The following is a 20,518-nucleotide window of genomic DNA, read 5'->3' on the forward strand; positions in this document are numbered from 1 at the left end:
AGGTGCCGTCTTCCACTTGGGTTGTTCCTGTCTCATTGCTCTATTCGGCTCTCCCCTGGGCAGACTGTCCCTTATCCCTTATGTGCTCCTCAGAGGGCTTCACACTGAGCCCTAGACCATGATCACTGAACATTTAGTATTCACTGTATACTTAGTCCTTACTACAAACACTTACTAATTTAAGGGAGGATGAAACTGAAGTTCAGAATGCTATAGACCTCGCAACAAAACTGGATTAATCTGTATCACTCTGGCCCACAAAGCCAAGCTCTTTCCCAGAAGTCTCTATACTATGTTTACCTATGGTCATTGTCATTTCTCTTCGAGAACACAGTTCACCTTTTCTGAAGTAGCCCTAAGGGTAACCTCAGTTTCCAAACCACAAAATTCTAGCTAAGATCCCAAGATTCCTACAATCTACAGATGCTTCTCCATTTGTCCAGAAGAGAGGCAAACCCCTGAGCACATGCTGAAAGGCCTGGGCTGTGTCCTCATCACATACCTATGCCCAGGCCAGCATCAGGACCACTTGGAGGCTATTAAAAATGACCATGTGGTAGCATCATTTTCCCCAGCCTCTGGCCTGCTTCCTTTGAGGTGACTAATAAGATGTTAAGTGACATGAGTATTTATCTTGCTAGTCACAGCCCTAAGTGTTTTACATATTCATTCACTTAGCCCACAATTACCCCATGAAACAGATACTATTAGTTGCCTGTGTAGCAGATGCGGTGACTGAGGCATAGGAAGATAATTAACTTGCTCAGATTAGTAGCTCGTAGATGATAGAGGATTTGAATTCACATAATCAGATCAAGAACTATAATATTGTGACTATCCATATATATATACAGCCCACCACCATTAGGCCCCAGCACTCATACAGAGAGGCTTGAATCCCAAATTTGGGTTGTTTCTGTGGAAAATGGACTATTAGGCCTGACTTTTTGATGTCACGGCACAGGAGAGAAAACAAGTCAACAGGCCACAGTTCCACTGGCGAGGGCCACGAGCCCAGGATAAACCATGTGGGTTCAGTTCCACCACGCTGATTCTGACCCGCCCACACATGCGCAGCTAGAGCACAGGAAGAATGGTGATCTTGACACCAGTCCTTTAGAAACCCCGGGGCTTTCTTCAGCTCCACCTAGAGCAGCGTCTTGCTTAAGATGACTGTCATAATGAGCTGAAAGGCAGCCTTGATTTCTCAATGTGAGGAATTCAACTCTTGCCAAGGAATGGCCTATATTTAGCCATCACAAAGAACCCAACAAGAAACAGTCTGCATGTCTGTGTGTATCTAGTAACAGCCGTTGGTAGGCAGTGGACTGGCGCAGGTCACAGGCAGAATTTAGAGAGAAGTGGAGCAGTGCTTGATCAACCAAGTTCCGGGGCTGCACGGAGAATCCGGCTTTGAGCACTAACAGGAAAAACTGCCAACCTGTCCCTTTTAGCTCATCTCTACCTACAAATCGGTACCGACCATTAGAGATGTCTATTACTTTTTATTTGGTCCCATTTTTGCCCACCCTGTGCTTCCCTGAGACAGCTGTGTTGAAGGGCATTGTCCCCAAGCAAACTCTAGAGGGTATGGTACCGGTAAGAAACATTCATCCACTTATTGGGTGGGCACATGTTCCCCTTAATGCTTGAAGTTAGGACACAAAACAGGTTAAGAGATTAAGTAATTTGCCCCTGTTGCACAGCTACTAAGATGGGGCACTTTGAACCACTCTGTGGACTCAGTGGTGGACAGTTGATGGACATCAGCCAAAGACCCTAATGGAAGTGATTCTGGAGTTAACGCTATTGAAGCTACGCTAGAGGGACAACCAGAAGGCAGGAAAGCACAGCCACCACGCAGAACACACCTCTGCTGGAATGGTCTAGGCCCCAGAACACAAAGATCACCCAATACCGTTTGACTAGCAAGCCTCAGACAGGTCACCTAGGCCCACACCCTAGCTCTGCCACCCAGCCTATCCTCACACCTATGGGACTCTGGGCAGGAAGATAAATGGAGCTCACACACCCTTTGTCTAAATATTGTACCTAAAGTTACCAAACTAGTAAACTATTAAGTCAAATATGTTTATCCTTCTACCCAGAAACAAATCTCGAGAGTGACAAGGAAGTCTGGGTTTGAAACTAGAATGTCAGAGAAGGGTGCGAAAGAGTGGGCTCCTGCTCATGACATAACCCTTCTCTTCACATCTCCTTGCTCCTCCCCCTCAGGGACTCCTACAGTATGGACACTGAACTTAAATATTTACGCTCTGCTCACACCTTTCATACAAAGCTGCCTTGGGTCACCGTTGGGGCCCATGCAAGTAGCACCATCCACCCAAAGGAAAACGGGCACTGAGAAGCACCTCGAAGGCAGATTTGTCTCAGGGATTCTACAGCCGCAGTGCCAGGCGTGTTCTAGAGAATGCCATCAGCTCCTCCTTGATCCTTAGGGGAGGGGCTGTCAGAGAAGAACTGGAATAGGGTCTTCTGAAGCTTGGGCCCTGTGCTAGGGGCCCCTCAGTGTGGGCCTAAGGATGCTGATGTCACCAGTTCCTTATTATGAAACTTTGAGCTTGTTAATTAATCTGTCTGTGTCTTGCTTTCTTCATGTGTAAAATTGAGATAATTGCAGTCAGGAGGAGCAGGGGAATAAGGGAGCTTATTCACCATGGTTAAGGTACCTAGAACAGTGCCTGGCAAACAGTAAGTGTTATATAAATACCAGCAATTAAGTGTGACTATTTCTTGGGATTAGTCAGGCATCTCCAGTTGTTAACAGGCTGCATGTGAAAACACTTCCCGACTGGTGATGGCAGAGCTATTCCTACAGGCTTGGAGAATTCTCTCCTTAGACCAGAGTGTGTAATAACAGAAACAATGGGAAGGGGCTGGGCAAGGAACAGGAGGGAGGAGGGAGGAAAAGGAAGAGAGTGGCATTTGCTGCCAATCATTTGTAAAGTTCACTGGGCAGGTAGTTTCTTGTCCCAATCATCTCTCCCACTTTTTAGGTAGCGTCCTGCTACATGGCTCATCCTAGCCTTGAACTCATGAGCCTTCTGCCTCAAGACTTCCAAGTGCTGGGATTATGGGCATGAGGCACTACACTTAGCTGGGTAGACATTTTCTAGACTCTGGTAATGAGAGTGGGCAAGAGAGACAAGGCCTGTCTTCTTCCATCTCTCCCTGTCTGGGCAGGGGAGGAAGGTGTTTAGTAAATGAAGAAGTAGATAAAGCAACAGAGGCCAGGACAGGTGGGGACATGCTGGGGGCAGGTGGGGACAGACTGGACAGGAGGGGACAGGTTGGGGACAGGTGAAGAACTACTTTCAATAGGATGGTCAAAGAAGACCCCTCTGAGGAGGTGACATTAGTAATGAAAAATAAGCCCCTGCAAGGGTTTTAAGGTGCTGTGGGTTTGACATGAGGAGCAGAAGGCCAGTGTGCCATAAACGCAGTTAACAAGAAGAGTGACAGGAAGGAAAAGAGGGACCAACCAAGCACCTGCCAAAATCTCATATGTCTACCATTGGGGATCTTGTTCTAGGTTTGATTGAGTAGATCAGAGCCTGGGGTTCTGAATTCTCCACATTTCTGAGTAAGGCTAACACTACTTGTTTGGACATGTTAAGAACAGAGAGGCAATAACATGTGATAGTGTCAGATGGGTGAATCTTGACCTCGGTGCAGTTAGGGCTAAAAGTATAAATTTAGGAACTCAGGTTTTACCTTGCAGCACTGGGGCTTGAACTTGGGACCTTGCACATGCTAGGCAACTATTTCACTAGGTTTCCTAGGCTGGCCTTGAACTTGTAATTCTTTTTCCACAGTCCTCCAAATAGTTGAGATTACGGTACTATGAGACCTGGGTTGCCGATGGCATTTACAAAGTATAGAACCAGATAGGACCCTTTGAGGAGAAAGTGGAGGGATGGAAGTGGTGGAGGCTGAGGCCACCACCCTCTACCATCACCCCTAACAAGCAGTGTCAGTGGGGTAGTGAGGTCAGAAGGCAGATTAGAGTGGGGTGAGAAACAAGGAAGTAGATACAGTCTTCAAAGATGGCTCTGGTGTGGTGAGGGAAGGAAGAAGATGGGACAGTCCCTGGGAGAGGTGGGAAGTTCAGCCAGGAATTCTGCTTTTCTGGTTGGAGACAGCATGCATGTTTGCTGAAAGGTTTGCTCTTGTGGGGCATAGGGTTGGGATCAGGCACAAAGTCCTTGAGAGACCAGGGTCCTGGGAGCCAGCCAGCACACGCTCAGAGAAGTGGGTACTGAGATAAAGGTGCTGGACAAAAACAACAGCTGAGTGATGCAGGCACACGGCAGCTTGTAGTGGAGTAGGGGAAGAAAGTCCCTGGCTGGTGGCTTCTGTTCTGATGCCTTGTGTTAAGGGCACAAAAGAGACGAGGGTGTGCAATGGTTTATCCTGGAGCATGAGAAGCAGCCCAGCACCAGCATGAAGCTGCGATGCTCCAGGAAAGAAGTGGTGTTTGCGGTCTCTCTCTTCACTTCCCATGGGTGGTTCTGGACCTGGTTCTGTTTACTAGGTGTATGACCCAGTGCAACTTTCTTAGCCTCCTGGAACTCAGTTTCTTTCTTTTTTTTTTAATATTTATTTATTTATTTATTATGTATACAATATCCTGTCTGTGTGTGTGTGCCTGTAGGCCAGAAGAGGGCATCAGACTTCATTACAGATGGTTGTGAGCCACCACGTGGTTGCTGGGAATTGAACTCAGGACCTTTGGAAGAGCAGGCAGTGCTCTTACCCTCTGAGCCATCTCTCCAGCCCTGGAACTCAGTTTCTTCAGCTTTATCACTTCAAGCAGGATTGTTCTTCCTGCTTCCAAAGATCGCGTGAGTCAAGGTGCCTCTAGAACTGTCAAGCACCGTCCCTGGGGAAGTCATGGTTCTTTCTATCCTCTTACACCTGATCAAGAAAGTCAAGAAAGGTGGAGCGTTCCCAGAAGGCTGGGGATGAGTGTGGGGGCTGGGCCCCGTGGCCAGCAGCAGATTCTACAGTGGAAGATCACACCTTTCCAAGCTATGGCCTTTCCCTTCCACCTCCACTCCGTCCCCACAGGGCTTGAGAAATACAGCTTCACCCAACTCTGGGAGCAAAGGCAACAAACTTCATCATTAGGCTCGCTCTCCGTGGGTGCTGCTTCCAAGTACAGCAGGTCTAGCTGTCTTCCGACCACACGAGGGAGGGGAAACCCAGGGCCTGCCTCTGCCTTCTCTCCTGCTGAATGTCTCTGTCTTCAGAGTTACCTTACAAGTGACAAAGACTCTCCACTCAGGGTTTCCGCAAAAACCATCAGGTGAGTTGGGCCTTCCTGTGTGGGTGGTTTGGGAAAGAACAACCTTACAACACTTAGTTAAATATGCTTCACTGTGATCAAACAGAGATGGGAATTTCCCTTTGGAAAACAGGAATCAAAGACCTTGAGGAATCTGCCCAGGGTGAGAGAAAGGTCACTGAAGAGTCCGGCAGCAACGAGTTTTTGTTTTTTCTTCCCATACAACCCTGCCTCTTCCAGTCAGCCTGCCTGCTTCTAGGAAGAGAGCGGGGGATGTTTACCTGTTTGCTTGCCAGGACTCAATCTTTCAGGTTGAATGGACTCAGAGGCTGTTCCGGGACTAAGCCCTGACAATCACAAGTCAATAGGAAGTACACAAATTCTGCTTGAAGTCATGTTGAGTTTAGCATTTGGAGAACAGAAGGACCAAAGAAAACAATAGTGGCTATTACATTTTATCAAAAAATGGGATGTAAGAGACAAAATAAAGTCACTAGGGAATGAAAGTGGGACAGACAGAACTCCTTTAAGTCAGAGAAACATCCAAGAGAAGCAGAAAAAAGCAGGGCTGAAGGCTAGAGAGAGGCAGACCTCCCCAGACACTTCTGTTATTTACCACACTGGTAGGCACCTGATGAACTCACGAGGTTGTTCAGTGCCAAGTTCTCAAAGAGAAGGCCAGACAATCACTGACCCCAGACCTTCTCCTCTGATATAAAGTATTTCCGTGAGAATCTTCACAAAGAAATGGGGAGAGGAGGTACTGATAGTACTTCTTTATATTCACACTGACCCCTGAGAGTAAGTATCAGTGCCCTTTTAAAATAACAGTTGGGGCTTGGGGTTGCTCACGATAGAGGGCTTGCCTACCATGGGTGAGGCCCTGGCTTTAATCCCCATTACATGAGCTTCAGGAAAATGAAAAAAAATAATAATAAAGAAAAGAAAAAAAGGTCTGGAGAGGTGGCTCAGCCCTCTTCTGGCCTGCAGACACAATACTGTATACATAATAAGTAAATCTTTAAAAAAAAAAGAAAAGAAAAAGTTTGGACATTTATATATAACTATGAGCACATGCATTGGTTCAGTACTTTAAAGCTTGAACATTATTTTCTCTATCTATCTCTATCTATCATCTATATCTATCTATCTATCTATCTATCTATCTATCTATCTATCTAGTGTTCTGCCTGCAGGTCAGAAGTGGGCACCAGATCTCATTGCAGATGGTAGAAAGCCACCATGTGGTTTGCTGGGAACTGAACTCAGGGCCTCTGGAAGAGCAGCGTGATCTTAACCTCTGAACCATCTCTCTAGCCCAGACATTTATACACAGCTGTGGGCATATGCATGGGAACAGTATGTTAAAGTTTGGACATTTATACACAGCTGTGGGCATATGCAGGGAACAATATGTTAAAGTTTGGACACTTATACACAGCTGTGGGCATATGCAGGGAACAGTATGTTAAAGTTTGGACACTTATACACAGCTGTGGGCATATGCATGGGAACAGTATGTTAAAGTTTGGACATTTATATATATAGCTACGGGTGAATACATTGATACAGTACTTTAGGAAAGTACTCGTATCTTGAGCAGTTTAGACCAATGAACTTTTGGAGGGAATAAGATACAAACACTAAAACCATGTGAGTGTTTATGATGTAAAACACTAAAGCAAGCATAATATTCAAGGTTTAGCTATAACTGAGTATACTGTTAGCCATTCATATGATGGACTATGATACAGCCACTATAATTGGTGGTGTGTGTGTAGAGCCAGTTCACACTGACTAGGACCTGATTGTATGTGTTTTTCCAGGCCAGCAGTCAATGACGTTCTGCCAGTAACCTAAAACCAAACAGTTGGGTTGTTTGTACTGGGGAAACTAGCAAATACTACCAGTCAGGCAGCGCTCCCACCGCCAAAGAGCAGGCTGTTAAACATTTCCTAAGCTAGGCACGGTGGCACTCACTGTAATCCAACCTTGTACTACATAGTGACAGCTTGTCTCAAAAAACCTAAATAGGGGCTGGAAAGATGGCTCAGTGGTTAAAAGTAATTGTTGTTCTTGCTGAGGACCTGGGTTCAATTCCCAACAACCACATGGTGGCTAGTCATCAGCTGTAATCCAAGTTCTAGGTCCCCAACAGGCACACACATGCATGCAATCAAAATATTCATAAAATAAACAAATAAATCTTTTTAAAAAATAAATAACAACAATAAGATTCTACCACACAACTGTTTATAGTGTTATGCAAGCAGAATGTCTATTATCAACAATGTTAAAAACTGATATAAATAACAATGAAATACTGAATAGAATACAGACAAATTGAAAAAGATCACTGTGATAAATTAGTTCATTTAAAGCTCTATTTATTGCTATAGTCTCAGTCATAGAATTACAAATTTTAAGATGTTTAAAGCTGGAGATCTGTCCCACTATGACTAGTAAGCTCCTAGGGGTTCATCGTATTACTTATAAGAGCTGCAATCTAGGTGCGGGCACATTAAAGAGCCGCGGGCAAACACTGAAGTTTCACACAGGAAAGGCTCTGGAGGGCAAACAGCGGCTGACGGGACAGTCAGTTTCTATGACCGTGGGAAGGCTGACGGGATGTCTGTTTCTATGACACTGGGAAGGCAGACGGGATGCCTGTTTCTATGACCGTGGGAAGGCTGACAGAACGGTCTGTTTGTATGACCGTGGGAAGGCTGACAGGACGGCCGGTTTCTATGACACTGGGAAGGCTGACGGGACACCTGTTTCTATGACCGTGGGAAGGCTCACGGGATGCCTGTTTCTATGACCGTGGGAAGGTGCTACGGTCGTCACTGTGCACGTCAAGTTACAGAGCAGCTAAAGCTCTGTAAGAGTTCAGTTTCAGTTTTTCTATTAGAAAATCAGCAATGTTTTCTGGCTTGAAGACCACAGGTTAGATTTTAGGGGGCTCAATGCCATTGGAAAATGAGGGGAGAATCCCAGAAAAGAGTGACCAGACAAAGCTGTGAGTTTCATGAGTGAAAAAGCAGGAAATTGCAAAGGAAAAACAGAAATTATTTTTAAAATAAATGGAAATTCTAGAACTAAAAATTATATTATCTATAATAACATAAATTAAAAGTATAACATCAGCCAGGCAGTAGTAGCACACACCTTTAATCCCAGCACTCAGAAGGCAGAGGTAGGCGGATCTCTGTGAGTTCAAGGCCAGCCTGGTCTACAAAGAGAGTTTCAAAACAGTCAGGGCTATTACACAGAAAAACAAAAACAAAAGTATAATATCTGAAATATATTAATTAGGAAATGGGCTTAACAGAATGGAGACACCCCGGAAAATCCACACTCAGCAGGGATGAGTTTTCCCCAGGAATTCTGGCTGTGGCTAGAGCGAGACTCCTCCCCTACCCCTCCCTAGCCTATACCCTGGCCCCTCCCAGAGACCTAGAGAGCACACAATTAGGGAAGAATTGCTTAGGTGTACCTGACCGGCAGGGGTGGCTGGCTATTCAGATGAAGGTCTCACGACTCTTCCCCCTCTTTCACAGTCTCAGCTGTGACAGTTTATGATCAGGCCAGCTGAACTGAAGATGGTGGTAGTCTGGCTCAGAGGACAGTCCTATAAATAAGCACACTTGTAACTGGGCTAACAGGAGAAATGGAAGATAAAAGTTGAGCAATCCCGACTTCCTAATTACGCTGGAAGACAGACACACATTTTGATACTGGATCCAGGGCGTTTCATATCCTAGGCTAAAGTTCTATCCTTTATTCTAACCTAGTAAGATATCTGATAAAAATGAAGAAAACTGCTTCTGGGTACATCACAGCCAAACTATTTTGCTTTTTAAGGCCAAAGCCCACACATCTTATCCATAGCCACACACACACACACACACACACACACACACACACACACACACACACGACTGAGAATGAATGAACAGCTCATGACCTGCTCGCACGTCACCTCTCCATCCCTCATCCCCTCTGTCTAGCCACGGTGCTCCTTTCGCCTTTCCTCCTTGCTCCCTGCAATCTGTTAATGGTGGCCACTGTCTGCTTTGTTTGCACAACCGCGGATCTTTGTCACTGGTAACAATTTTCCCTTTTCTTGGGAAACTGTCCTTCTTCAGTAACCGTGTGGTTTGGGTTGGGGCTGTCAATTGTCTGGAGAGAGCCAACCGTGACTCCTGTGTCCAGGCTGGCCTCAGTTTTCCCACAGTATATTTCTAAGTAGGGTTAGGAGAGAAATTGTCTTTTCTCCCTGACCTTAGTTGAAAGCATTCAAACCTGAGTTCTAACCTCTGGAAGCAGCCATACTTACCAACAGGCTCAGATGTGATACCCCAAATTTTGACATCAGGCTTGAAATTCTCTTTCTTCTAGAGCTACTCCAACACACTGGCTTCAGCTCAGTTCTGGACCAAATACATAACAAAACCTTAATCAGAGAGCAGGCTAAATTTTTAGCCAACTTTAAGGGCTTAGCTAAAGCTCTAAAGGCCACAGCCAGGAAATAAATACCATAAGTCTAAAACACAGACATATGGAATCCTTCAGCTAGTCTGCAGAAGTTATCTTGAAATTGCTTCATTCGAATCCTGAAGATGAAGCAAAAGCTTTAAGCAATCCCTCCTGGGTTCCTCTCTTCCTTCCTATGAGTCTGAGACTGCATGAACAGCTTTTTTTTAAATTACCAATTTTAGGGTGTGTGTATAAATATGGTCGAAACACAACTTACAAAACTCCCAGAGACCTTATAACAAATAAACTCACTTTAAAATGTAGAAAATCAGATTAATAGTACAATCCCAAACAAAATCTTATCAGGTTTGAAATATATATAATTTTTAAATACAGATGAGTTGCGAGCCAACAAGATGGTTCAGTGGGTAAAGGTACCTGCTGCTAAGTCTGATGACCTGAGTTTAATCCCCAGGACCTACCTGGTGGAAGGAGATCCAACTCCTGAAAGTTGTTCTTTCTCTATACATGGTAAAAAAATAAAATATAATAAAAATTGCCAAAAAAAAAAAAACCCGACAAGTTGAGCCAGGTGCAGTACAGTTAAGGCCTATTTGAACATATCAAGTCATGAACTTAAAAATAACAAAATGAAAAACCAGACAAGCTGATCCTAAAATTCATATGGACATAAAAGAACTAGATAACCAAGAGAACCTGTAAGAGAAGGAACTAGAAGTGGGGCACGTCCATCATCAGGGGACGTGACAATTACTGTCAGAAGAAAGCGGTTTCCTCTACCCAGCAATACAGCCCCAAGGATGCACTGGACATAACTGAAGCATGCTTACACGTGCTTGCAAGCCACACCTGGCCATGCACCCTCTGATTCCAGTACTCAGGAGGCTAAAGTGAGGGAATTAGAAGGCAGCCTGGGCTATGTGGTAAGTCTGAAGCCAGCTTGGGACGCATAATGAGGCCTTGTCTCAAAATACAAAATAAAACAGAAGCCCTTGCACACGAATGTTCCCAGCAGCATGTTCATAGTAGCCAGGAGATAGAGAACCCGAATGTCCACTAATGGAGAAATAAAATATATTCCCTCCAAACAATACCATACGGGTATATGAAAGAATGAATAAATAGACCTGAAGATAACTTTGCTGAGAGACTCCAAACTTAATAACCACATATTTTATGATCCCATTTATATGAAACAGTCACGTCCATTGAGGCAGAAATGAATAGTTTCCAGGGGCTGAGAAGGAGGGGTTACCAAAGCGACTGCTAGTAGGTATGGGGTTCTTTTGGGACCATTAAAATGTACTGGAATTAGATAGTGATGGTGGTTGCACAATTGTATGAGTATATACAAAAATTAATTGTATACTTAAAAGGGATGAAATTATGGAAAATTAATTTTAATCTCAATTTCAAGAAACTATATATTGTGTCATTGTCATAAGAATGCCAGCAGTCCAGGACCCATCAGGATGGCTTAGTCTGCAAAGACACTTACTGAGAAAGCCTGGTGGCCTGAGTTTGATCCCCAGAACCCATGTAATGGTGGAAGGAGAGAAATGACTCCACAAAGTTGTCCCCTGATCTCTACACCATCTATGACATGAAAACCACCTCCACAAACACCTTACACCCACGCACACATGTGCACACACACACACACACACACACACTTTAAAATGGTTCAAAAATAGATTTATACATGGCAAATTGTTTTTTTTTAAACAAAACTGTTGATTCAGATATGAAAAGATAGTCTTTTCTAGTTCCAGGACAGCCAAGGCTACACAAAGAAACTCTGGCTTGAAAAACCGAATATAAGGAAAAAAAAAAGATAGTCTTTTCAACAAATATTGCTAACACACCTGGTTATTTTAAGGAAAAAAAATGAACTCTGACCTCTAGCTTCCTACATAAAAATTAACATGAAATGGATCGAGACCTAAATGTAAAAATTAAAACCATAAAACTTCTAGACGAAAACAGATATAAGAAAATCTTTATGGGATTAGAATAGACAAAAAAAACTTCTACGGACACACACACAAACATAAATCATGACAAGAGCCTTCCTAGGAATGGTTAGAACTTCTCATTGAAGACACACCTTAAGAAAATCACGGGCTGTTGCCCAAGAGATGTTTCGAGTTTGTCAAGGACTTGCATCCGGCCATTTATAAAAATAGAACTTTTCTATGCTAGTAATAAGACAGCCTAACCTTTTATAGGAGCAAAACATTCAGTGGACACGTCACAAAGGTGAAAAAAGGAATCAAGAATAGTCATGAAAAAGACTAGCTAGAAAGATAATTATATGATCAGATCTCCTATTGTTCAAGAATTTGTGTTTTCTAGACCTGTTTCGGAAACTTGGAAAGACCCAAGCTTAAGGATTCTAAACTAGACATTGTTTTCCTTACCCCCTGCCCTCCTCTCCTGCCTCTCACCCTGAAACCTGGCTCCTGGGGACTATATAAACCAAGCACCCTCTTTGCTTTCTGATTGGTTGGCCAGAGAGCACAGACTGGAGAAGAAAGGGTTGGACATCATACTTTCCTGGAGCCCTCTCCAGCTTCCTCATAATTCTAGCCACAGTGGCATTTTGTGGTTACAATTCCAGTTGGGTAGCCTCTCTTGCTGGACTCTAGCCCTTGTTAGTTTTCCTCAGTAAAAACCTTTCCTCTCTCCCCTCTGGTTTAGGAGTGCTCAAAGGACTCTGAGCTGTGTCTAGTCTCTAAATTAGCTCTCTTTGCACGCCTATACCTCTGTAAAGTCCTTCTCATAAGTCTGTTCAAGAAGTGTGATGGCTAATACTGTCAAGTCGACTGGCCTTAGAACTAGCTAGGAGGCATACCGTTGGGTATATGTCGGGGCATTTTCCCAGAGGTTTAACTGAGGATGGAAGACCCATCCTGAATGTGGGAGCACCCTCCCCACAGGATGGAATCTTTGAATGAGTGAATGAATGAATGAATGAATGAATGAATAAAAGTGGGAGGGAGGGAGGTGGGCATGAACACTTATTTCTTCTTACTTCCTGACTGAAGATAAAACGTGACCTCTGCCTAAGCCTTCTGTTGCCACATCTTCCCATCATGACTGTATCCTAAAACTGTGAGCTACCAACTGGTCAACCCACATCCACAAAGCCAACTGGTCATACACATACAATGTATTAAAAAAAAAAAAAAGAGTCCAGCCAGCTGGGACATCTGTTCAACCCACATCCAGGAAGAAGAAAAAAAAATGAGTGGCTAAGTCCAGCCAGACTCTGGTCAACCCACCGTGTCCACAGAAAAGTGCATGAGCAGCTTGCCTGGAATAACCTTTCCTTCCCTTCCTTCCTTCCTTCCTTCCTTCCTTCCTTCCTTCCTTCCTTCCTTCCTTCCTTCCTTCCTTCCTTCCTTCCTTCATGTTGTTTTGTCATTGCAATAAGAAACTAACGTAATGGTTTTGAATGTAGCTTCTCTTTGCTGCCATGAACTCTTTTGAGACTTTCAGAATAGAATTCCAAATGCCTCCAGTTGTGGAAAGTGCACTAGTTTGAATATAGTTTGAGTATATATACCGCCAATGTTCCCTGTGAGTATATACACCCCCAATGTTCCCTGTGAGTATATACACCCCCAATGTTCCCTGTGAGTATATACACCCCCAATGTTCCCTGTGAGTATATACACCCCCAATGTTCCCTGTGAGTATATACACCCCCAATGTTCCCTGTGAGTATATATACCCCCAATGTTCCCTGTGATGAAATTTAGTGTCCACTGTGAAGTACTAAAAGGACAGAAACTTAGCCTGGTACAGTGGGTGACACATGCTTGTATAGAATCACTCAGAAGGCTGAAGCAGAATCAGAGCAGTGAGACAAAACAAGAGGGAGAGGCAACAATCTGACTGTGGCATGAAGAGGTGAGGCCTGTGAGAAGTGGTCTGGATTAGGCAAGGATGACTTCTGAGTTGACAAGTGGGAGAATTGAGTGTGATGGTGAATGACTATAACCCCAGCACCCAAGGGAGGGGAGGGCCAGAAACAGGAGGCTCTCTAGACAGCCAAGGCTGTAGTCTTGAAAAATTAAGGGCTGGGTTTGCAGCCCTGCAGGAGAGCACCAAGCTCAAGGCCCTGCTATCCCCAGCACCTCAAAACTCGAGGGAAAGGAGACAGATGCACACCAGTGTGCCCTGTTTCTTAATGTATTCTGCCAGCAGGAAGGCCATGGCCAGCAGTGGACCTTCAGAATCCTCAAAAAATAATGCCTCCCTTTTAATTTACAATCTACTCAGCAAAAGAAAAGAAACACACTAACCCCCAAAGTTCATCTGGAGGACTTAGGGGTAAGTTTCAAGGACGAAACACGTGTGCCTTATCTGTTGCTGTCACTCCCTCCTAGCGCACACACCCCTCTGATCCTTCCTGCTGATGAGTAAGTAGACAGTCACCTAATGCTGTTACCTGGTGACATGTTTGACCAAACACTCCTTGGTTGCTCACCATAATTATCTGGTTTTGCGGATAAGCTGCATTCTTCTCACCATCTACCTTATTAGATCTCCAAATTCCCTCTTTAATTCATGCATAATACAGGAATGACTCATAGGTAGGAAAGTCAACATGGTCCCTTGTTAGTCTCAACTGTAAAATGGGGCCGTATCAACCTCACAGTTAGAAAGAGGACCAAATGAATAATAGACACAGTGCTTAGAATGACAGGTGCCAAATGTATATCTAATATTGTCTGTATTCTCAGCTCAGTCAGCTCAGCCCATTCTACTAAGATTTGTGAAGAGGGAGAACAGGGGGCCTGCCTAGAAATTTCTACTGCCCCCAATTCTCAATGGTTTCCACAGCACCCCATCCACTCTCCACTTCTCATTTCTGAAAGATTTCTTTTTCTGTCACTTGTTCATCTTAGGAAGCACAGTAAGCTCAGATGGTGACATATTGTTATTTATTTGGACTCCACAGTGAAGGAGTGGAGGTCAGAGGGCAACTTGTAGAAAGTTGGGTCTCTGGGGACCTTGGGGGAAGGTTGAAGGGGGAGGGGAAAGGCAGGGAGGGGAGCAGAGAAAAATGTAGAACTCAATAAATATCAATTAAAAAAAAGGAAGTTGGGTGTCTAGTGACAGTATGTGGGGACCAGGCATTAAAGTCAGGTAGGCAGGCTTGACAGCAATCACCTTGACCAGCTGAATCACGCACTCATGGCTCCTATTTTCTGCTAACTCTGGACCAACAGTCCCCAAGAAACCCCAGAGACCACAAAGTAGGAACTACTCTAGGTGATTCTGTGTGTTACCTGTGTAAGCGTTCTCTCAAAACTGAAGAAGGGCTTCCAAGATTAAAAAATTGAAATCTCAGACATTATAACCTCCAGTCTTAATCTTTTTGGCCTCTCTGCCAAGAAACTTTCTCTACGTTATTCAAAAACTTTGTATTCTTTCCCATTTCTGATTCTCTAAGATATGGAAACAAGCCCATCTTTGTGTTTCTCTCTTCCCTCTGTTTTCCAGGTACTAGACTGGCCTCCACACAATGTCTCTTTAATCCTCCTCCCTCTGGGGAAGTAACTATACACTTTTAACAGTGGCAACATCTAAGGTACATTTTACTGGCACCTGACCCAGCAGCTACAGAACTTTCGTTCCCTGGAATTCAAAATTCCTAGAAGACACCTTAAGACCAGTAGCTGCCAGGATGGATGGAAGTGGGGCCACCAAAGCTGAACAGGACTGAAGCCCAGGGAGGATGATTAGCAACACATGAACTGGTTTAGGGTTAGAGAGGAGCTCACTTCCCACCAACTGGTGATGGAATTTCCTTATGAGTTATAATTATTATAGAATATAAGAATATTAATACTTGAAAGAAGCAAAAGCCCCAACTGTTGGACCACTGCCTGGGATGATCTTACCTCAGACGGTCACAAAGTTCCCTCCCAAACATCAATCTAATCTTTAGTTCAAATGTTTCCTTGTAAGAACTTCCTTAATATCGGGGCACCCCAAGCCCATCCCTGGGGCTGTCTTCTTTTAGCTACCTCATTTCCACAGAGCAAGAAGCTCATGTGTACCAGGAGTAGTGGTGATAACATACACCTTTAACCCCAACATTGGGCAGGCAAAGGCAGGAGGATCTCTGTGAATTCAAGGCAAGCCTGGTCTACAGCGAGAGTTCAAGGACAGCCAGGACTACAAAACAGAGACCCGGTCTCAAAACAAAAACGACAACAACAATAAAAACATGTGCACCACCCAATGCTCCTGCTTCTTGGAGAAAAATTATGCTTTGAATACCAGAGACTCTAAAACACTGCCTTTCGAGCAACAGGCCAGCACTAGGCGCACAGCCTGCACTGACCCTTTCCCAAGGTCTCTTTCTGAAGAGTCATGGCTCTTCAGTTTGTAGACGAGTGTACGAAGTTCAGATACACAAAGAAAGCTGTTACAGTTGTATTCACAATGGAACACAGCAGAGTGCAAACAGTAAAAAGAAGATCAGGGACCAGTTATCCTCAAAGCCAACATATCCGAGCAAACATCTCAGCGGAGCTCAAGAACTCCAGAGAAAGAAATTAGCCTTCCGGAGTATTATGAAGGTACACCTGACTAGATGAAAGGGTAGGAATTTTATATAACATTTTTTTTTGAGACACCGTGTAGCCCAAGTTGGGACTGGAACTCCTCTTATTCCACCTCAGCCTGCAGAATAGCTAGGGCTGGGCACGCCTCACCCAACTCAGTGGTTTGTCATTGTCTAAGTATACAAACCTATATGTGGTCTTCAGTGGTATTATTGACTCAGTCCCTGCAAAAACCAAAATGTACCTGTCCCTGACCACCGACCGAGAGAGCACCCCATAGTGTTTGGCATGGGCCAATCTACATTTGCTTGCGTATCATCCTTTATCCCCAGTGGAAGGTCCACACCCCTCAGTCTTCTATCGCTTGGTGCATGTCCGGCACCAAGACATCACTCAGTTTCTCGCGAAGAAAATGAGTAATAACTCAAGAGTTCCCCCAAGGGGTCACAGGGAGGGGCTCATCCAGAGACACAAAAGGAAATGTTCAGGGTGACAACCCTTCAAGATATCGCACAAGACACCCGAGGTACAAAAGGTGACCACAGAAAGCCCATTACCACCTCCATACTGCGAACACAGGGTTAGTTGATCAGATGGCTTGAGAGAGGGTAGGGGTATGGGACTGTCTGAATAGGCTTAAGAGAGACAGATGCAGGGTCTGGGCTGTGGGGAGCCCCTCCTTAGTGGAATCATCGCAACAACTTCGAAGGCGGTGGGATGTGAACGCTAAAGAAACCTCGCATCCGCGGCAAGGGAGCCCAGCCGACTGTGGGTGGAAAACCCTCAAGCAAAAGCTCCCTATACTGAATGGCCACTGGCCTCCCGAGGCGAGCGTACTTCTGGCTCCTGTGGGCCTTGGCAATCACAATCTCCTACCTCGTGGCTCTTTTCTCCCACCTACTTCGAATTCCCACTGTCAAAACTGCGTGAGGGAGCCCCTGGAACTTTCCAGGAACAAGATAAACGCGTAACGACCATGCCAACGGACTCCGCTTCCCTCCGATACCGGGGCCGAGAGTGGCCAAACGCCGCCCGGCCACCGCAGCGACCCCGAGCCGCGTCCTGAGGCCCCCCGCACCCGTTTGTAGACCCGGCCCGGGGCTTAGACCGCTGTGGGCGGGAGCGGCGGGCGCCGACCTACGCGGAGACTTCGGCTGGCTGGTGGCAGCTCACGCCCCGCCTCTCCAGAGCCCGCGGCCCGCAGGGGCGGCCCGGGAGGCGGCGCCGGCCTCGGGGCGGAGCCTCGTAGCTCCTCCTCGCGGGCGGAGGCCGGAGGTTCGCGGCGGCCTCCCGGTACAGACTGGTCACAAACTCGAGCGAGGTGGACGTTCCAGCCGCCTAGGATGAGGAGGTGCGGCCGCCACTCGGGGTCGCCATCGCAGCTCCTGCTGCTGCTGCTCCCGCCGCTGCTGCTCGCGCTGTCCGGCGCTGGCGCGGCCCAGCTCTCCGTGCTCTACTCGTCCTCAGACCAGCTGACGCTGCTGGATGCGAACACGGTGCGCCAGACCGTGCTCGGCTCCAGCAGCGCCTGGGCCGTGGAGTTCTTCGCCTCCTGGTGTGGCCACTGCATCGCCTTCGCCCCGACGTGGAGGGAGCTAGCCAACGACGTGCGGGGTGAGAAGTGGAGGCCTCCCCCGACCCACCTGGGCAGGTCTCGCGAGCTGTCCCGCTAGCCTGCCCCCCTCCTCTCGCTGCTTCCCTGGCCCATCCCCTCCCCCCAATTTATAGCCTTCAAGTTCTCCTGGGCTCGCAGCCCCCAGTCCTCTGCTCCTGGGTTGTCCTCTGTCAAGTCTGTCTTAGCTGTGAGCAGTTTCCTTGTCCCCTAGGACTTACTCCAGTCCGGCTTTGTGGCGGTACCCTTCCTTGTGCAGGGACCCCTTCTTGCCAACTTCTCAAGCTGTCGCGATGGCACAGTGCTGGGGAGAAAAGAGAGCTGACGTTCGTTCTACCGCCCCCACCACCTTTCTCCACCTCCATGGCTAGTTGCATAGCTGGCACACACATTTCCTTTCTCATTCCTGTCTTTGAACTGGATGCTTTCCTGTTTGCCCATTTCCAATCCAGCTGCTGCCTCTAGCTCTTTAGCTTCGAGTCCACATCAGTATCAGTCTTTCCCTTGGGTCTGGTCTCGCTCATCCTTAGCCTTTAATCCCACAAAACCAAACTAAACATAGGCCTGTCGTATGCCGTTGGCCCTTGCTCGGTGCTCCAGTCACTGTCCTGGACATTAAGACCATGTTTCTGTGACTCTCAAATACCAATTGTGGGACCCACCGATCATTTAATTACAGCCTAAGGGGTAGCAGGATAGAAAAACTACGAAATGTATAGAGATTCTTAAGGTGTGTTGTGTTATAGCAATGCTAAAATATTTAAATACTTCAGACCGAGAGCTGAGGGGAGATGGTAATAATGGTGATTTTATACTGAGTGCTTAAACAGTAAGCTTAAAGATTCCCTGCTGTAGCAGCATCTGCCTAACCCAAGTTATGGCCGTCTGTGGGGGCAGGAGTGGCACAGGGATGGACAGGAACTGGCTTCTGATTTTGCTGCTTCTCTGTGGACTATTCCCTGGTTTGTGGTGCCAGGCAGGGTACCACAAAGCTGGCCATCTGAAGTAACCATGGATGAGAACTGTAAGCATCTCAGGGAACAGGCATTTCTAGAGATGGGCAAACTGGAACTGCGGTCCCCCTTCTGTGGGGTTGGTGGTTCTTGATAAGTTCAACTGTGTGCAAATAGTGCTTCTGTCTATCCATGTTAATTCTCAGACTTAGTCTCCCCCTCCTGTGAGCAGCTGGCAAAGCCATTACTGAAGTGGTCACATGGAATGGTGTGGAGTTTTCAAAAACAATTTTTAACAGCACTTACAAGCTTTTCCCCTACCTCCAGTTTATACTTGCCCACATGCCTCTTGGTCCCATCATCCACATGAGCAGCCCTTAACACTATTTTAATGATGTCAACACATCTGGTCAGGGCAGTAGGAAGAAAGAATGTGTGCTGTGGAACTGAAAAGCTGAAGGAAGGTCATGTCGGGTCCCAAACAACGTAAAACTCCCCACAGGTTTCTAAGTGGAGTCCGTAAGAGCCGTCTAATGGCAGCGCATAGACTCATTCTAGAAGATTCTTGTATTTTAAGTGTGCTGAAAGGAAAGATTAGCTTCCAGCTGACTCACATGTTTGGCCTCTTGTGCCCCGGAGTTTTCCTATGAGTTGCACATACAGGTACATACTGACGTAGCCTGTTTCTGTATGAGAGTTACCATTTCCAAAAAGGGTCTTGCATGGAGAGACAGTCCTTCTCTGAAAGGAAAACCAAAAGCAAACCTTAACTTATGGAAGGAGAAACAGAGACATCAAAGTCTATGGAGATGAATCAGGGGAAAATAAGAGGTAGGGGGGTCTTAATGGAAACTGGGGGTCTCCTCTTTTGGCCACGGGGGTAAGTCATTGCTTCAGCGAGATTGTATAGGTGAAGGGACGAATCTGGAGTTGACCCATGACAGTGAGGGGAGTTCCCTGCTGAGAAGCTAGTGCTGGCTTCTGTGTTCTGAGCAGTGTGGCTGTGGGCTGGCAGAGGGCTGCACTCACTACTCTGAGTCATGGCAGGAGCAGACTTCCCTGTGCGGCTACAAGTGTTTTGAACAGGAACAGAGAGAGTGTATGGAAGCTCATGGGAGCTGGGGAGACATTTATAACCCTGACCAGCTGGCTTTAGGATTTACTCTGACTGGACAGGGCTCATTTCTTAGTGAGTTGGATGGGAGGGTCTCTGGGAAGTCACTGCCTGGGGCAGAGCACTTGTTTCTGGGGGCTTGCTCGCCCCTTTCTGCTCCTGAGCAGATTCTCTTGTCTTACCATATGTTTGAGAAAATGATTGGGTCTAATTGGGACCTTCATTACTATTCCCTGGCTAATCATTCAGCAAATATTTGTTTAATGACAAAACATTGATTGCATAGCAGCTGGGCCAGTGAACTCTACATAGCAGGAAAATGGGCAAACGCATGAAACCGTGTTTGAAAAGACAAGCGTGCTTCACCTGTTTCAAGTGAGGGAACAGTCACAGAAGGACAGCCTAGTTGTTACCCATTTCTCTCGTGCCAGCTCTTTGCTCAGAACA

General features: G+C 46.0%; 1 protein-coding gene and 1 long non-coding RNA gene across 3 annotated transcripts in view; one reads left to right on the plus strand and one right to left on the minus strand.

The window, feature by feature from the left end:
- LOC126497394 (uncharacterized) overlaps nucleotides 1–17,514 on the minus strand; it is a 35,430-nt gene extending 17,916 nt beyond the window's left edge. The window contains exons 1-3 of the long non-coding RNA XR_007590598.1: nucleotides 17,269–17,514; nucleotides 9,648–9,741; nucleotides 8,805–8,939 (exon numbers count right to left, since the gene is read on the minus strand). This is a non-coding gene — a long non-coding RNA (uncharacterized lncRNA). The remainder of the gene's footprint in view (nucleotides 1–8,804; nucleotides 8,940–9,647; nucleotides 9,742–17,268) is intronic.
- A 136-nt stretch (nucleotides 17,515–17,650) lies between these two features.
- Qsox1 (quiescin sulfhydryl oxidase 1) overlaps nucleotides 17,651–20,518 on the plus strand; it is a 36,819-nt gene continuing 33,951 nt past the window's right edge. The window contains exon 1 of one of the 2 annotated variants that reach the window (XM_050135396.1): nucleotides 17,651–18,006. In XM_050135396.1, the coding sequence (XP_049991353.1) occupies nucleotides 17,736–18,006 (271 nt within the window). In that variant the 5' untranslated portion in view covers nucleotides 17,651–17,735. The remainder of the gene's footprint in view (nucleotides 18,007–20,518) is intronic. The other variant, XM_050135397.1, reaches the window with a different exon arrangement.

The sequence above is a fragment of the Alexandromys fortis genome, unplaced genomic scaffold (genome assembly GCF_014885135.2).
Source record: "Alexandromys fortis isolate MF-2015 unplaced genomic scaffold, M_Fortis_MF-2015_v1.1 scaffold_21, whole genome shotgun sequence".
NCBI classification, from domain to species: Eukaryota; Metazoa; Chordata; class Mammalia; order Rodentia; family Cricetidae; genus Alexandromys; species Alexandromys fortis.